The 19342-nt window shown below is 40.6% G+C and overlaps 1 protein-coding gene across 2 annotated transcripts in view; it reads left to right on the forward strand.

Moving 5' to 3' along the window:
* Positions 1-19342, forward strand: part of LOC133635040 (insulin receptor-like) — a 212595-nt gene that overhangs the window by 49465 nt on the left and 143788 nt on the right. For both annotated transcript variants that reach the window (XM_062027761.1, XM_062027762.1), the window contains exon 2: positions 6305-6853. In XM_062027761.1, the coding sequence (XP_061883745.1) occupies positions 6305-6853 (549 nt within the window). The remainder of the gene's footprint in view (positions 1-6304; positions 6854-19342) is intronic.

The following is a 19342-nucleotide window of genomic DNA, read 5'->3' on the forward strand; positions in this document are numbered from 1 at the left end:
ATACCTTATCATTAAAAACACATTTAATAAAAAAAACGTTATTATGATCTTACCTTTACTTGTAGATGGGTCCATGTGCAGCTGCTTCTGATCAAAGGCAGTCTTTCTCATCTTTCTTCAATTTTAAAAGTCTCTGGAGATATTCCTTTAATTATTACCTCCTGCTTCGATTGAAAGTCCAGTTTAGAAAACGGTTTTATTTTAGATATGTAATCCTCCATGTTAAAAGTGCAAGCAAACAATTGCTGCATGCTTGCTGCTTGTTGTCTTCTTCTGCAGTACCTGTCTCCTGCAGTACTGGTAGTCGCAAGAAGGATCACTAGCGCCCTCTACCACCTGGAGGCGGGAGTCATTTAATGACTCATATTTGACCCGGCGGAAGTGCCAAGCATGCGCTAATTATTTTGCGAAACGAGTTTGACCCGGCTGTAATTCTAGGCAGGCGAATACTATATTCCCGGCGCCAATTCAAGGAAATACGGTATGCAGTAATTTATGACTAGTTGAAAGGTAAATATGAATTTGTATAATTGCAATGCTTTGGTTAGTGAGGTTATTAGTAAGGTTGGGATTCTTTGGACGCCACACGATTAGATTAACAATTTCAATTTCTATATTATTTCTACATTACTTAAAAGAAAACTGTTTTTGTTTAATACAATTCTACACAAACATTTAATCAAGTTAAAATAACATTTAAAAAAAAACACCTTATCTTTTCTAAAGTAAATCTGCACATCAGATATGATCATCTACATTAACTATATGATTTGTCTGAGTGGCTGGACAGGACAGATAAAATAAATATATATGGATATGTATATATATATATGCTAATGTTAGCATGCTAACAGTTAACAAATGTCACATACCAGGTTAAATGACTGTAGAGTAAACGGTTGCAAAATTAGCTAAAAAAGTTACAGAAACATGTTTTCACAGGAAGTAATCAGATGTGAACAGTAAATGATTCATGATAGTTTAGAATATTAGATGATGTAATATGTTGCTACATACATGATAGTTTAGAATATTAGATGATGTAATATGTTGCTACATACATGATAGTTTAGAATATTAGATGATGTAATATGTTGCTACATACATGATAGTTTAGAATATTAGATGATGTAATATGTTGCTACATACATGATAGTTTAGAATATTAGATGATGTAATATGTTGCTACATACATGATAGTTTAGAATATTAGATGATGTAATATGTTGCTACATACATGATAGTTTAGAATATTAGATGATGTAATATGTTGCTACATACATGATAGTTTAGAATATTAGATGATGTAATATGTTGCTACATACATGATAGTTTAGAATATTAGATGATGTAATATGTTGCTACATACATGATAGTTTAGAATATTAGATGATGTAATATGTTGCTGCATACATGATAGTTTGGAATATTAGATGATGTAATATGTTGCTACATACATGATAGTTTAGACTATTAGATGATGTAATATGTTGCTACATACATGATAGTTTAGAATATTAGATGATGTAATATGTTGCTACATACATGATAGTTTAGAATATTAGATGATGTAATATGTTGCTACATACATGATAGTTTAGAATATTAGATAATGTAATATGTTGCTACATACATGATAGTTTAGAATATTAGATGATGTAATATGTTGCTACATACATGATAGTTTAGAATATTAGATGATGTAATATGTTGCTACATACATGATAGTTTAGAATATTAGATGATGTAATATGTTGCTACATACATGATAGTTTAGAATATTAGATGATGTAATATGTTGCTACATACATGATAGTTTAGAATATTAGATGATGTAATATGTTGCTACATACGTCAGCAGCTACATTAGGAGCCTCTGTGACCTTTTTGGAAATGTTATTATCAATTACATGGCCACTAATACATGATGATGTATGTCGTTATCTCTGCAACATATATCACGATACAGATTTGAGACCGTATCGACCAACCCTAGTTGGGATTTAGTTTAGTTCTATTTCCATTTGTCTCGCACCTCCTCCTGCTTGTGGCATCCCCGCTGCCAGAGGAAGTGTCAGACGCTTCCCGTACAGCGTGGTACGCCATGTTCCCCCGCGCTCATTAGCGGCTGATTGGGTTGTTGTTGTAATTAAGAGCTCAGCCGGGGCCCCCACGCCGTCTGCGTACGGGTGGTCCCCGCGCGGGAGGGCGGGTGAAGGCGGGGTCAAAACCGGCTCCAGTCACTCGTGGCCCATGGCTGCAGATATGGCAGACAAAAAGATTGTTTATTTGTGTCCACTAGTCCCGCCTCCTTTCTGTGGGGCCCTTTGAGTGCTGATCCACAGTGGCCCTCCATTCATGCATGTGATCCCCAACCGTCCTGTGGGTCCCTTACGTCATCCTGCACTCAACTTCCACTTTCACCCCACTCGCTCCCTCCGCCTTTTTGCCTTCATTGCCCCCTTTATCTGGATCTGCACCGCCATGTAAATGCTGCTTTCTTCTTTTGGCATCACCAAACCCTTTGGGGGCCCAAAACTTTTCCACTGAAGGCCATGAACTAACTAATCAAAGGATGTGGTGACCACTTTGCTAGTTCGAACTGAAATGCTAACAGTTAGCATGCTGGACAGATGGTGTCAAGTAACAACAAATATGAGCAAAATGAGTTAAAAAAAAAAGAAGCTAGTATGCTAGCAGTACTATGCCACTATTAGCATGCTTACAGTTAGCATGAAGGACAGATGGTGTCAAGTAACAAAACATATGAGCAAAATTTGTTAAAGAATAAGCTAGCATGCTAACAGTAGTATGCTAATATTAACATGCTTACAGTTAGCATGAAGGACAGATTGTGTCAAGTTACAAAAAATATGAGAAAAATGAGTAAAGAAAATAAGCTAGCATGCTAAAAGTAGTATGCTAATATTAGCATGCTTACAGTTAGCATGAAGGACAGATGGTGTCAAGTAACAAAAAATATTAGTAAAATGAGTAAAAAAATAAGGTAGCATGCTAACAGTACTATGCCAATATTAGCATGCTGGACAGATGGTGTAAAGTAACAAAAAGTATGAGCAAAATGAGTAAAAAAATAAGGTAGTATGCTAACAGTACTATGCCAATATTAGCATGCTGGACAGATGGTGTCAAGTAACAAAAAAATATAAGCAAAATTAGTTTAAAAAATAAGCCAGCATGCTAACAGTACTATGCCAATATTGGCATGCTGGACAGATAGTGTCAAGTAACAAAAAATATGACCAAATGCGTTAAAAAAATAAGCTATCATGCTAACAGTAGTATGCCAATATTAGCATGCTTACAGTTAGCATTACTGAAATACCAAAATATATGACACTAAACCCAGGGTTTCCCCTCCATGTAAACAATCGTGGCGCGACATCGCGCCAAGATTAACTTTGCCACACCTTCAAAATAAGTTTGTTCTTTTTTTTTTACATGAAAACAAATGTAAACGATTCCTTGTATGAATGCATATACCGTATATAGACTATTATTTACATACTATTGGATATGATAAGTTTGAAAAACAGGTCAGACGTCACAAAAGACGTGACTCGTTGCTTTACTTTGAAAAACAATCTAAATCGCCTGTCAGAAGCGCACCTAAACGAGTTGACACCCGGTAAAAGTAAGGAGAGAAAGTTGAAGAAAAAGGTATTTTAAGCTAATTAATGTGTAGCTACATTAGCATTATAACTTTTTACGCTAAATTTGCAACCAGAGTCATGTTACTTGGTACGCGACACTTGTAAACTGTCAGCATGCAAACGTAATCATGCTAACTTTAAAGTGCTATTTGTGTCAGGTTCAAACACTGATGACATCTATTAAACAAGACAAGAAGCAAGGAATTAAACAGAGACAGAATTCAATTTGGCTCAATTGAGGAGAAACGTCTGGACTGTACTCTTTGCACAGTCCCACCACGCTCTGACGAAAGATTGTACGCCTCCTCTTTTATTTGGACTTTCCCCGATTACATGGCGACATCTGTTTCTAAGGGAGGGGGGTTGTAAACAGCCATCGCCTTTGGTTACAAAACAGTTCAAAGAAAAGGTGCCTGGCCCTGCTTCCTCTCCGCTTTGTAGATCTCGGGTCAAGATCAAATCTTCCTGTGGATTACAATAGAAGAAAGAAACCGACACCCTCATGTCGCTCCCCATCCTACACAGTGGCGTTTTACAAGCCTTTTGCTTGGTAGGATCAAAGACAGCTTTTGTCCTCTCGCCGGGAACTCATTGAAACACAAAGTTTTGTGATAACTTAGATACAATTATTCTGACAATTTGTACCCCTTTTCTTTTTTTTGGTCTAATTCCCCAGCCATACGTGGAGAAATAGGACTCGTGACCGAACCAAAGGACTTGAAAACGTTTGTCTTTTCCATGGAACGTTGCTTTCTTGCGGGCAATAAATAGTCATGCTTGGCTGCCGAAAGACGACGGGGGGATTTTGTGACCTGGCAACCAAGACGGTCAAAGCAGGTGGACAGAGGCCAACCTACCGAGGCAGCATTTTGTGCACGTTCTCCCATTTCCTGCCTCCTTTGCAAGGTGACAAAAGTGGTCACTTTGCAGGCTGTCTGCAGAACTTTCTGCAGGAGAGGAGAGGAGAGGAGAGGAGAGGAGAGGAGAGGAGAGGAGAGGAGAGGAGAGGGAGAGGGAGAGGGAGAGGGAGAGGGAGAGGGAGAGGGAGAGGGAGAGGGAGAGGGAGAGGGAGAGGGAGAGGGAGAGGAGAGGAGAGGAGAGGAGAGGAGAGGAGAGGGAGAGGGAGAGGGAGAGGGAGAGGGAGAGGGAGAGGGAGAGGGAGAGGGAGAGGAGAGGAGAGGAGAGGAGAGGAGAGGAGAGGAGAGGAGGAGCATGGTAGTAAACAAGCTGGGTTTATGTGACAGTCAGGCGATTACAGGCTTTACTGGCAGCAATCCATTTAGACGTCTCTTAAAGCCTTCCATTTATATGTTTGGACTGTTGACATGTTTGTTTGGCCAACCAGTAACTGACTGGTAAGTTCACCCTCACAAAGTCAGCCGCAACACGCCGGCTCTCCATGAATTCCCGTGAATCTTATTAATAGATTGAATGCTTTCATAGTTGGAGCAGAGAAAACTGTTTATGTCCTTCTAAATATGGTTTTGTAGCATTATTGTGTCTGGCAGTGTGTACATTGTACTACATTATATATATATATACTTGCAGTGTGTATATTGTACATATTACATATTGTTATGAAGGTGTCTGTTACTACATTATATATATACTTGCAGTGTGTATATTGTACATATTACATATTGTTATGAAGGTGTCTGTTACTACATTATATATATACTTGCAGTGTGTATATTGTACATATTACATATTATGAGGGTGTCTGTTACTACATTATATATATATATATATACTTGCAGTGTGTATATTGTACATATTACATATTGTTATGAAGGTGTCTGTTACTACATTATATATATATATACTTGCTGTGTGTATATTGTACATATTACATATTGTTATGAAGGTGTCTGTTACTACATTATATATATACTTGCAGTGTGTATATTGTACATATTACATATTGTTATGAAGGTGTCTGTTACCACATTATATATATATACTTGCAGTGTGTATATTGTACATATTACATATTGTTATGAAGGTGTCTGTTACTACATTATATATATACTTGCAGTGTGTATATTGTACATATTACATATTGTTATGAAGGTGTCTGTTACCACATTATATATATATACTTGCAGTGTGTATATTGTACATATTACATATTGTTATGAAGGTGTCTGTTACTACATTATATATATACTTGCAGTGTGTATATTGTACATATTACATATTGTTATGAAGGTGTCTGTTACTACATTATATACATACTTGCAGTGTGTATATTGTACATATTACATATTGTTATGAAGGTGTCTGTTACTACATTATATATATACTTGCAGTGTGTATATTGTACATATTACATATTGTTATGAAGGTGTCTGTTACTACATTATATATATATACTTGCAGTGTGTATATTGCTACATACTAGCATGCAATCATCATGATATCTGCCATGGAAGTTGAGCTTCTTGCAGTGCTAATATTCCCCATGTTTGATCAGGGAAATGTAGTCAAAGGTTCACACTATTCGACTACTCTGGTAAATAAACGATTGTTGACCGAAGCACTTTCTGGCAAGCTTCAAAAGCTCAAGTAAGGAACTCCTTCCTGTTTACCCATGAAAGGTTGTACTAATGTTGTCATCTCTTTGTTTCCAGTTTGTCAGAGCAAAGACATCCGCAACAACGTGACCAACCTGCAGTCGCTGGAGAACTGCACCATCATCGAGGGCCACCTGAAGATCCTGCTCATGTTCAAGACCAAGACCGAGGACTTCCGGGGCCTCAGCTTTCCCAAGTTGCGAGTGGTGACCGACTACATGCTGCTGTTCCGGGTCTACGGCCTGGACTCCCTCACCGACCTCTTCCCCAACCTGACGGTGGTCCGCGGCAACAACCTCTTCTTCAACTACGCCCTGGTCATCTACGAGATGCTGCAGCTGAAGGAGGTGGGCCTTCACAGCCTCATGAACATCACCCGGGGGGCGGTGAGGATCGAGAAGAACCCGGACCTCTGCTACCTGGCCACCCTGGACTGGTCCAAGATCCTGGACTCGGTGGAGGACAACTACATCGTGGAGAACAAGAACGACCGGGAGTGCGGCGACGTGTGTCCCGGCACGGCCCAGGGCCAGACCGTCTGCCCGCAGAACACCATCAACGGACACTTCCGAGGACGCTGCTGGTCCCAGAACCACTGCCAGAGAAGTAAGTGCATGTTCTCCGTAGACCCCCCATAGAGCGGCGCTCATTGTGTTTTAGTCGTAGTATTTTAATGACTAGGCTTTTATTCATTTAAATATTGGTTTGTACTCAGACTTTTTTAAATGAAGTGTGCGTAACAAAATCTATTATTGTTTATTATTTATTTCATCTGGTGGGCGTCGTGGTGTCCTACTTTGTTCAGGGGTCCTTGAACACACCATCTCGTATTCCTCTGATAATAGGACGATCACTCTGTGCTAAGAGAGTACACAATTGAGTATCTTAGTTACAGTAATGTGTTTGCATAAGTTTAGTATGTCCTTTCCTAATGGGGAAAGCCGTTAATGTCTCTTCTTTTCATGCTAGCATTTAAGCTAGTTGGGGAGTTTATCAAAGTGCAGTTGTCAGTCACGGTTTTTCCATTCTTTTAATTTAAAGCAATATTCAGTAGGCCTTTTTTCACCAAAAGTTCAAGAAATGTAAGTTCCTGGGACTTTTTGGTTCCTAGAACTAAAGGTTCCTGTAGAAGTGTGTGGAGTTTAAAGTACAAAGGAGCGGTACAGTATATTTCTGTACTGATACTACGTAAATAAACAGACAATATAAGTGTAAGTAAATGAAATACAAATCAATAATATACAAAACAATATGATTTAAAAACAAAGTGTACCTAATTTTACATCAAAAGTCAGGCTTTTGTCCGCTCTTGACCCTCATGATAACAAAATCTATTATTTTTTTATTTATTTTATCTGGTGGGCGTCGTGGTGTCCTACTTTGTTCAGTTGTGCTTGAACACACCATCTCGTATTCCTCTGATAATAGGACGATCACTCTGTTCTAAGAGAGTACACAATTGAGTATCTTAGTTGCAGTAATGTGTTTGCATAAGTTTAGTATGTCCTTTCTTAATGGGGAAAGGCGTTAATGCCTCTTCTTTTCATGTTAGCATTTAAGCTAGTTGGGGAGTTTATCAAAGTGCAGTTGTCAGTCACGGTTTTTCCATTCTTTTAATTTAAAGCAATATTCAATAGGCCTTTTTTTACCAAAAGTTCAAGAATTTTAAGAATTTTAAAGAATAATTTTTTTATCTTTTTTAAGGAACTCAAAGCGCTTTGACACTATTTCCACATTCACCCATTCACACACACATTTTCACACATTCACACACTGATGGCGGGAGCGGTACAGTATATTTCTGTACTGATACTGCGTAAATAAACAGACAATATAAGTGTAAGTAAATGAAATACAAATCAATAAAATACAAAACGATACGATTTAAAAACAAAGTGTACCTAATTTTACATCAAAAGTCAGGCTTTTGTCCGCTCTTGATGAATTCATGAGGGTCAGGCAAGTCCTTTTGGTCCATTTCAGCAGTAAATAACAATATATGAATAATAAATGTCAGTGTTTATCTCACGGCTACAACATAAACACATTAGATTTAGCGTTAGCTTGTTAGCATTAGCATTGGGTTAACTCTGGTTGATGCTAATAACTACACAGATGGAGTGTCACTGACTACTTTTACCACACGCAACAAACTAAATAGTCAATATTTGACGTGGTCTCGTCCTTCATTTCACATTTCTCTTCAAACTACGAGGTCCGAGTCCCACTGAGCAGCTCGCGTCAGCGTTTTTAAAGTCCGAATCAATAACTTGACATTCCTCCGTGAATATGTTTAAAAGAGTCCGTCCACTTCTCATAGCTCTGCGTGTTGAAATGGAGCTTGTAAAGAATAATAAACATTGACTAGTTTAAAGACTACTGCTTAGTAAAAACTCTAAATCCACTGATCAGCGTTCTTCAGCTCTGTTTTCAAGTATGTTGCAGTAGAAATACACAGGAGATAAGACATAAACAAGTTTTCCTCGCATACTCTAATAGTGGCTGAAACTTAGACTTTAAAAACGCCCCAATTGTGTTCAACCAATCAGAGTTCACACAGCTGGTCTCTCAGAGGTTCCTGAGCTACTTCCAAAAGTCCCACCAAGTTGCTAGGAACCAAAAATAGTTCCTGTAGAACTACATTTGCCTGGGTAGTTTTGGGGGGAAGCACAGAAGGGTACAGGGAAAGTTCCTGGGGTGGAAAAAGGTCTATTAACACTGTTTATCACTATACCAGTAGACCAGTTTTTGGTACCGGTTCCTAGTTAGGTCGGTCCATGAGGATTCTGGACTAACGATACTGCTATCTGTATTTTTTGTTCCAGCTGACCGACATAATTATTCTAGGGGGGTAGGAGGTAGCGGGGGGTGTATATTGTAGCGTCCTGGAAGAGTTACTGCTGCAAGGGGTTCTGGGTATTTGTTCTGTTGTGTTTATGTTGTGTTTCGGTGCAGATGTTCTACCGAAATGTGTTTGTCATTCTTGTTTGGTGTGGGTTCACAGTGTGGCGCGTATTTGTAACAGTGGTAAAGTTGTTTATACGGCCACCCTCAGTGTGACCTGTATGGCTGTTGACAAAGAATGCTTGCATTCACTTGTGTGTGTGAAAAGCCGTAGATATTATGTGAGTGGCGCTCTGTACTTCTCCCTACGTCCGTGTACACAGCGGCGTTTTAAAAAGTCATACATTTAACTTTTTGAAACCAATACGGATATTACATTTTAAAGCATTTATCAGGTGATAATATCGGACTGCCGATATTATCAGACATCTCTACTTTCTTGCCGTGACCCGCCATTTTTGCTATATGCCGCCTCCGGAAATGATGTTTTGGATGTTTCTGATTGGCTAAAATGGTCTTAAGTCCTAGACTACAGCGCCCCCAGTATTTTGGCATGCGAATGACACTCAGTGTATGCGTTTGCTTGGGGACAGAGATAGTTTTTTAAATGCGCACGTGTGGCTGGAGATCTTGTTAAGACCTTAGTTTAGGCCAGGGGTCGGCAACCCGCGGCTCCGGAGCCGCATGCGGCTCTTTGACCACTCTGATGCGGCTCAGCTGCATACTTGCCCACCCTCCCGATTTTCCCAGGAGACTTACGGATCTCAGTGCCTCTCTTGGAAATCTCCCGGGGTAAATATTCTCCAGTTTTCACCCTTACAACTAAATTAAAATCTCCCGAGGAAAATATTCTCCAATTTACACCCTAACAACTTAATCAAGGGCGTGCCATGACAGCACTGCATTTTCTGATCCTCTATAGCCTGTACAAACGCCGTGCCAGCCCGTCCACATGGTGTATGTAGCTTTTACTTGCGCACGTAGAAGACAGCAAGGCATACTTAGTCAACAGCCACACAGCTTACACTGACGGTGTGGGTATAAAACAACTTTAACACTGTTACGTTACAAATATGCACCACACTATGAACCCACACCAAAAAAGAATGACAAACACATTTCTGGAGAACATCCGCACCGTTAAACAACATAAATACAACACATCGAATACCCAGAATCCCATGCAGCCCTAACTCTTCCAGTCTACATTGTACACCCCCGCTACCACCACCACCCCCCCACACATCAACCCCCCTCCACACCCCCCTTCGTGCGTCGGTTGAGGTGGGCGGGGTTCTGTGGTAGCGGGGGTGTACAATGTAGACCGGAAGAGTTAGGGCTGCATGGGATTCTGGGTATTCGATGTGTTGTGTTATGTTGTGTTACGGTGCTGATGTTCTCCAGAAATGTGTTTGTCATTCTTTTTTGGTGTGGGTTCACAGTGTGGCGCATATTTGTAACGTAACAGTGTTAATGTTGTGTTAAATTATACGGCCAACGTCAGTGTAAGCTGTGGGACTGTTGACTAAGTATGCCTTGCTGTCACTTTCGTGTGCAAGCAGTAGCTGCATTTAAAGGCCTACTGAAATTTTTTTTTTTATTTAAACGGGAATAGCAGATCCATTCTATGTGTCATACTTGATCATTTCGCGATATTGCCATATTTTTGCTGAAAGGATTTAGTAGAGAAAATCGACGATAAAGTTCGCAACTTTTGCTCGCTGATAAAAAAAACTTTGCCCCTACCGGAAGTAGCGTGACGTCACAAGCGGTAGTGCTGCTCACAATTCCCCGTTGTTTACAATGGAGCGAGAGATATTAGGAGCGAGAAAGTGACAATTACCCCATTAATTTGAGCGAGGATGAAAGATTCGTGGATGAGGAACGTTAGAGTGACGGACTACAATGCAGTTCAAGAGATATCTTTTTTCGCTCTGACCGTAACTTAGGTACAAGCTGGCTCATTGGATTCCACACTCTCTCCTTTTTCTATTGTGGATCACGGATTTGTATTCTAAACCACCTGGGATACTATATCCTCTTGAAAATGAGAGTCGAGAAGGCGAAATGGACATTAACAGTGACTTTTATCTCCACGACAATACATCGACGAAGCTCTTTAGCATGAGCTAACGTGATAGCATCTGTCTCAAATGCAGATAGAAACAAAATAAATAAATCCCTGACTGGAAGGATGGACAGAAGATCAACAATACTACTATCAGGAGACACCGAACCAAACACTGGACATGTAAATACACGGTTAATGTGTATTCGACGCCTGTCGAAGCCTAGCAATGCTGTTGCTAACGACGCTAACTTAACAACGGGACCTCACAGAGCTATGATAAAAACATTAACGCTCCACCTACGCCAGCCAGCCCTCCTCTGCTCATCAACACCCGTGCTCACCTGCGTTCCAGCGATCGACGATGCGGTCGGCGGCCCGGAGACGTAGGAAGTCAAGGTGAGTTCGCCGCTAGCGCGTCTGCTATCCAACAAAGTCCTCCTTGTTGTGTTGCTACAGCCAGCCGCTAATACACCGATCCCACCTACAAAGTTCTTCTTTGCAGCCTCCATTGTTCATTAAACAAATTGCAAAAGATTCACCAACACAGATGTCCAGAATCCTGTGGAATTTTGTCGAAGAAAACAGAGCTCTGTGTATTGTGTCCAAAAGGGTCCAAACACTTCCGTGGACCTTGCGACGTCACGCGCATACGTCATCCTCCAAAGGCGTTTTGAACCGGAAGTTCCCCGGGAAATTTAAAATGTCACTTTATAAGTTAACCCGGCCGTATTGGCATGTGTTGCAATGTTAAGATTTCATCATTGATATATAAACTATCAGACTGCGTGGTCGCTAGTAGTGGCTTTCAGTAGGCCTTTAATAACATGTGGCCGAGCATGTACGCTGTGTGTACAGACTGTAGAGGGCGCCAAAGGCAGTGCCAACACGCCCTACATTTCGGGTATCTCCCGGAAAGACTTGGAGAGTTGGCAAGTATGACGCTGTCAAGCGCTGTTAATGTAAAACTAGCGGGCCGTACTAACATTAAATTGTTATAATAAGGTGCGGGCCGGGGCGTGTGTCTGAGACCCCTGGTTTAAACATAGCCCTATAGAAAAAAAAAAAGCTTTGTATGCAGTGTTATTTCATTTTAAATTTCAAAAGAGTTTTGTGGCTCCCATTGTTATCTTTAATTTGTGAAACTCGTCAAAATGGCTCTCTGAGTGGTAAAGGTTGCCGACCCCTGGTTTAGGCGGTGGCTCTTTTTTGTTAAGGCGGCCGCCTTAACAACAAAACGCTGCGGGAAACCCTAGTGGTGTATTCCTGCCAGGGACACTCTCTGATTGGTGTCCATCGTGTGTGTCACAGGAAGTGATTCATGGTTCTAGCCCGTAGTCAGAAGTGACTCAGGCATTGTTGTTGAGTTCGTCCGAGGTTGTGTAGGAGAAGAGTTAGGGCTGGGCGATATGGCCTTTTTTTAATATCTGGATATTTTTAGGGCATGTCACGATACACCATATATATGTGGAAATTTTGCCTTAGTGAATGAACACTTGATGCATATAATCACAGCAGTATGATGATTCTATGTGTCTACATTAAAAACATTCTTCTTCAGACTGCATTAATATATGCTACTTTTAAACTTTGAATGCAGAGAGGGAAATCACAACTAAAAGTGTATTTATGAAACAGTTATTAAGCAGTGGCACAAACATTCATGTCATTTCCAAAACAGAAAGTGCAAGATTGTCAGAGACATTTTGAAACAAGCTATTAGTGCACTTTTGTGCATGATGTCACTAAGATGACATATCAAAACAACACTCAATTAAAGTGCACTTTTTGTACAGAACGCCACTACAATAGTTTAAAGGCCTACTGAAATGCATTTTTTTTATTTAAACGGGAATAGCAGATCCATTCTATGTGTCATACTTGATCATTTCGTGATATTGCCATATTTTTGCTGAAAGGATTTAGTAGAGAAAATCGACGATAAAGTTCGCAACTTTTGCTCGCTGATAAAAAAAAGCCTTGCCTGTACCGGAAGTAGCGTGACGTCACAGGAGCTAGTATTCCTCACAATTCCCCGTTGTTTACAATGGAGCGAGAGACATTCTGACCGAGAAAGCGACGATTACCCCATTAATTTGAGCGAGGATGAAAGATTCGTAGATGAGGAACATTACAGTGAAGGACTAGAGTGCAGTGATGGACGTATCTTTTTTCGCTCTGACCGTAACTTAGGTACAAGCTGGCTCATTGGATTCCACACTCTCTCCTTTTTCTATTGTGGATCACGGATTTGTATTTTAAACCACCTGGGATACTATATCCTCTTGAAAATGAGAGTCGAGAACGCGAAATGGACATTCACAGCGACTTTTATCTCCACGACAATACATCGGTGACACACTTAGCTACTGAGCTAACGTGATAGCATCGTTCTCAAATGAAGATAGAAACAAAATAAATAAACCCCTGACTGGAAGGATAGACAGAAGATCAACAATACTATTAAACCATGGACATGTAACTACACGGTTAAAAATTCTCTGCCTGGTAAGGCTTAACAATGCTGTTGCTAACGACGCTAAGGCTAATTTAGCAACTTAGCAACCGGACCTCACAGAACTATGATAAAAACATTAGCGCTCCACCTACGCCAGCCAGCCCTCATCTTCCCATCAACAGCCGTGCTCACCTGCGTTCCAGCGATCGACGGCGCGACGAAGGACTTCATCCGTGGGTTTGGCGGCAAGCATCGGCTAGGCGTAGTAAGTAGTCCTTGTTGTGTTGTTGTAAGTATTGTACTTAGCCGCTAATACACCGATCGATCCCACCTACAACGTTCTTCTTTGCAGCCTCCATTGTTCATTAAACAAATTGCAAAAGATTCACCAACACAGATGTCCAGAATACTGTGGAATTTTGTCGAAGAAAACAAGAGGTTTCTGTATCGGGTCCGATGGGGTCCAACCACTTCCGTGGATTTTGTGACGTCACGCGCATAAATCATATCCAAAGGAGTTTTTCAACCGGAAGTGTGGCGGGAATTTTAAAATGTCACTTTATAAGTTAACCCGGCCGTATTGGCATGTGTTGCAATGTTAAAGGCCTACTGAAACCCACTACTACCGACCACGCAGTCTGATAGTTTATATATCAATGATGAAATCTTAACATTATAACACATGCCAATACGGCCGGGTTAACTTATAAAGTGACATTTTAAATTTGCCGCTAAACTTCCGGTTCGAAACGCCTCTGAGGATGACGTATGCGCGTGACGTAGCCCGACGAACACGGGTATGCCTTCCACATTGAAGCCGATATGAAAAAGCTCTGTTTTCATTTCATAATTCCACAGTATTCTGGACATATGTGTTCGTGAATCTGTTTCAATCATGTTCATTGCATTATGGAGAAGGAAGCCAAGCAAGCAAAGAAGAAAGTTGTCGGTGCGAAATGGACGTATTTTTCGAACGTAGTCAGCCACAACAGTACACAGCCGGCGCTTCTTTGTTTACATTCCCGAAAGATGCAGTCAAGATGGAAGAACTCGGATAACAGAGACTCTAACCAGGAGGACTTTTGATTTGGATACACAGACGCCTGTAGAGAACTGGGACAACACAGACTCTTACCAGGATTACTTTGATTTGGATGACAAAGACGCAGACGTGCTACTGTGAGTATGCAGCTTTGGCTTTTTTTTGCGTATGTACGTAACTTTTTTAAAATATATAAGCTTTATGAACCTTGGGTTAGGTGAACGGTCTTTTGGGCTGAGTGATTGTGTGTGTTGATCATGTGTTTGAATTGTATTGGCGTGTTCTATGGAGCTAGGAGCTAGCAGAGGAGCTAGGAGCTAGCATAACACGTACCGTACCGTAAGTGCGCGTCACGTACGTAACTTTTTAAAAATATATAAGCTTTATGAACCTTGGGTTAGGTGAACGGTCTTTTGGGCTGAGTGATTGTGTGTGTTGATCGGGTGTTTGAATTGTATTGGCGTGTTCTATGGAGCTAGGAGCTAGCAGAGGAGCTAGGAGCTAGCATAACAAACACGCAGGTGTTATTATGCAGGATTAATTTGTGGCATATTAAATATAAGCCTGGTTGTGTTGTGGCTAATAGAGTATATATATGTCTTGTGTTTATTTACTGTTGTAGTCATTCCCAGCTGAATATCAGGTACCGTGAGTATGCAGCCTTGGCTGCTAAACATTCGATAACTTGACCGTATGTGCGCGTCACGTACGTAACTTTTTAAAAATATATAAGCTTTATGAACCTTGGGTTAGGTAAACGGTCTTTTGGGCTGAGTGATTGTGTGTGTTGATCGGGTGTTTGAATTGTATTGGCGTGTTCTATGGAGCTAGGAGCTAGCAGAGGAGCTAGGAGCTAGCATAACAAACACGCAGGTGTTTTTATGCAGGATTAATTTGTGGCATATTAAATATAAGCCTGGTTGTGTTGTGGCTAATAGAGTATATATATGTCTTGTGTTTATTTACTGTTGTAGTCATTCCCAGCTGAATATCAGGTCACCCCCGGCTCTCACAGCATCTTCCCTATCTGAATAGCTTCAACTCCCCACTAGTCCTTCACTTGCACTTTACTCATCCACAAATCTTTCATCCTCGCTCAAATTAATGGGGAAATTGTCGCTTTCTCGGTCCGAATCTCTCTCACTTCATGCGGCCATCATTGTAAACAATAGGGAACTTTGCGTATATGTTCAACTGACTACGTCACGCTACTTCCGGTAGGTGCAAGCCTTTTTTTTATCAGATACCAAAAGTTGCAATCTTTATCGTCGTTGTTCTATACTAAATCCTTTCAGCAAAAATATGGCAATATCGCGAAATGATCAAGTATGACACATAGAATAGATCTGCTATCCCCGTTTAAATAAAAAAAATTCATTTCAGTAGGCCTTTAAGATTTCATCATTGATATATAAACTATCAGACTGCGTGGTCGCTAATAGTGGCTTTCAGTAGGCCTTTAAGATGTTTTCTTGCTATTTCGATGATTGGGATCGCTAGATTGTGGTTTTATGGACTCATTTTTGTGAAAATCTCAATTTCAACCAAGATAAAAAATGTTCACTCATTTGCCTGTAGGTCAAAATTAGCCTGTGCGTATTCCGACTCATTTTGCCAGCACGGGTCACATATTACGGTTGTCTGTTCAACATCTTCCCGCTTGAAGCCAAACCACCGCCAGACGATGGACCCCCTGCTGCTTTTCTCGGGAATTAATTCTTCTTCCTCCATTTGTTACCAGATTCGCACCTTCTTTCTCTCGTATTACCACTCGCACCGCTCCGCTAGCATCACAGCTAACGTTGCCATGTCTCTACCTGTCTGCTCCGCGGGAGCGTGTGACGTTGCACGCGTGACGTGTGTAAGAAGGCGCGCTTGTTTACGTCTCTGTGAGAAGGAGAGACAAGAAAGAGTGAGAAGAGCCTGTAGTGTAATGCCCGCAGCTAAAAGCAACTGCGTGAGAACGTATACTCCAATATCACCATATAGTCATTTTCTTTATCGCACATAGACAAACCCGCGATATATGGATATATCGCCCAGCCCTAAGAAGAGTGATAAACGGGCCAGGACACCTTTCCTGCTGCCTTTTTAGTCAAGAAGAAGAAGTGCAGTCAGCCTTTCCTCCCGCACCACAAACACAGAGAATGGCGTCTATTGTAAGACACACATAGAGAATGCTTATTATTTTTTCAAGGCGATTATAGCTTGTGTTTTTTTTTTTTTTTTTTGTGTGTGTGTTTTTTCCCCCCGCGTCCGTCTGTGTCTGAACAGGCGACGTTCAAAGCGTATCGACCGCGGCGGCCCGTGTTTATACTTGAACTTCATCCGTCGCAGCCCGCATACAATGTCCGCCAGAACCTTCTGCCGGGCGGGAGTTGTCCCCCGCAGGAAGTTGACCTTTTTGTGTCCGCGCCTCTCGCGTTGTGAACATGTAGACAGTTGAGGGACTCTTGTTTCAAACACAAATAGCGGCGGCCATTGACGGGGGCGGGGGGAGTGTCAGCTGATAAACGCAAGCGTGTTTATGGTACCACAAAAGGAAAAAGTGGCATGGCGAGCGACGTCTGCTTGTGCGTCCACGTCTCCCTCGCCTAGGAGGTATGACCCGCGTCATGTGACCCACACCGCAATATCATGTCAGGCAGGCCATTTATCGTAAATTCCGGATTACACCACTTTTTTCCCTACGTTTTGAACCCTGCGGTTTATAAAACGGTGCGGCCGGTTTATGGATTGTTCTTTGCTGACGGCCATATATAGATATAAAGACAATATAACATACATCCGTACACGCGGATGCATATGCAAAAGTGCAATATATTCATCTGTACAGTAAATCTATTTATATCTGCACTTTCTTTTGCAAATGCAAACACTCTGCGCCTTATTGCTCTTTTGTCCTGCGCTACAACGAGCTAATGCAACAACATTAAGTTCTTATCTGTACTGTAAAGTTCAAATTTGAACGACGATAAAAGGAAGTCTAAGTCTAATAATGCAAATAGTTAAAAAAATAAAATAAATAAAAATGCAGACACACTGATACAATGTGTTATTGTTTGTGCTACGGCGCCATCTTTTGGACAAGTTCTCTCACCGCAGTGTCTTTCTATTTAGTCCTTTCAACCGGAAATAGAAGTGTCCTTCCATCTGCCATCCCGTCCACAGCGTTTCTACTTGTATAGATTCTTCATTCATCACTCTAAACAACATTTGTAAGTTTTGCAATTGAACTAAAAATGTTTTATACTTATTAAATTATCCCATGTGTGATGTCTGTAGGAGTGTTTTCATGCTTATTTGTACGCGCTATCGTAATGTGATCAAGCCAGCGTCATTAGCATTAGCTAATATGCTAATATGCTATCTGTGTTAGTATTATCAACTTACAATGGCATTCTTTTTGTTTTGTTTCAGTTCAGTAAATTCACCAAAACTTCACCGAGTCTGTTTAGCTGATTGAAGAGCTAGCTAGTGGGTCCATGACGATGACTTCTGTTTTGTTTGATCAGCCGTTTTACTGCCGTGTAACAGACACCGTTTGGAAACAATTAAAGGCGTGTAAATTAACATTTACAACATTTTTGATTGTCTGCTTGTGCGTTCATGTCTCCCTCGCCTTGGATAGGCTACGTTTTGAACCCTGCGGCTTATAAAACTATATAAATATACAAACTATAACAAATATAATGTTTAAAGAAAATCTGTACATTTTGCATTTAAAAAATGGTGATTTTAATGTGAAATATACAGATTTTTTTTTTACAGTGTACGTAAAAATATATATTTAATAATAAAATGCATAGGCAAATTTGTAAATGATTCACTGTTAAAAGCGGCCCTCTAATGGCAGCCATCCCTGTGTTAGAGTGTCAGACGTGTTTGCCAATCAAAACTGTGGAGCCTCGCGTTTACTGGAAAACATGAGCGATGACGTCACGACTATTGTCGCCAAAATTAGAATTGTCTAATAGTTGAATGGACTAATAGTTGCAGCCCTACATACGCTATGTGGAGCCGCTCTACAGCTGACTTTTGACTGGCAGGTTGAAGAATGAGCCAATAAGAGAAGATGTTTTGGGCATAAAACTTAGTCTGCTGTTGAGGCCTGGCACAACATGTTCAGCCTGCATGCTTGCACAACACACACACACACACACACACACACACACACACACACACACACACACACACACACACACACACACACACACACACTTGTATTTCTTACCTTCTTAAGACCTCTGAATAATGCCTCTCTTTAGGACCAGCCTTTCTAGATATATAAAGATGTGTATTTACAACATTAATAATATATACAAACTATGTAAATACAAAAAAGCTTGTTGTGAAGAATTATTTGGAATTTCACAAGAAAAACATTTGGCAGTATTATAACAAAAGTCGTAATTTTACTCATCGCAAGTCAAAATGTTGCAAGGAAAACTGAACATCTGTGCAATATTATGATAAAAGTTACTCAATAACAGTTGCAGTTTTAGAAGAAAAGCTCTAAATGTTGGCAATTTTATGAAGAGTCGTAATTTTACTCGACACACGTCACAATATTATAAGAAAACTGTCAAATGTTGGCAATACAATAATAATAATCGGAATTTCACTTGGCAAAATGATGACAAAAGTCATCATTTTACTCCAAAAATGTCACTATTTTACAAG

The sequence above is a fragment of the Entelurus aequoreus genome, linkage group LG19 (genome assembly GCF_033978785.1).
Source record: "Entelurus aequoreus isolate RoL-2023_Sb linkage group LG19, RoL_Eaeq_v1.1, whole genome shotgun sequence".
NCBI classification, from domain to species: Eukaryota; Metazoa; Chordata; class Actinopteri; order Syngnathiformes; family Syngnathidae; genus Entelurus; species Entelurus aequoreus.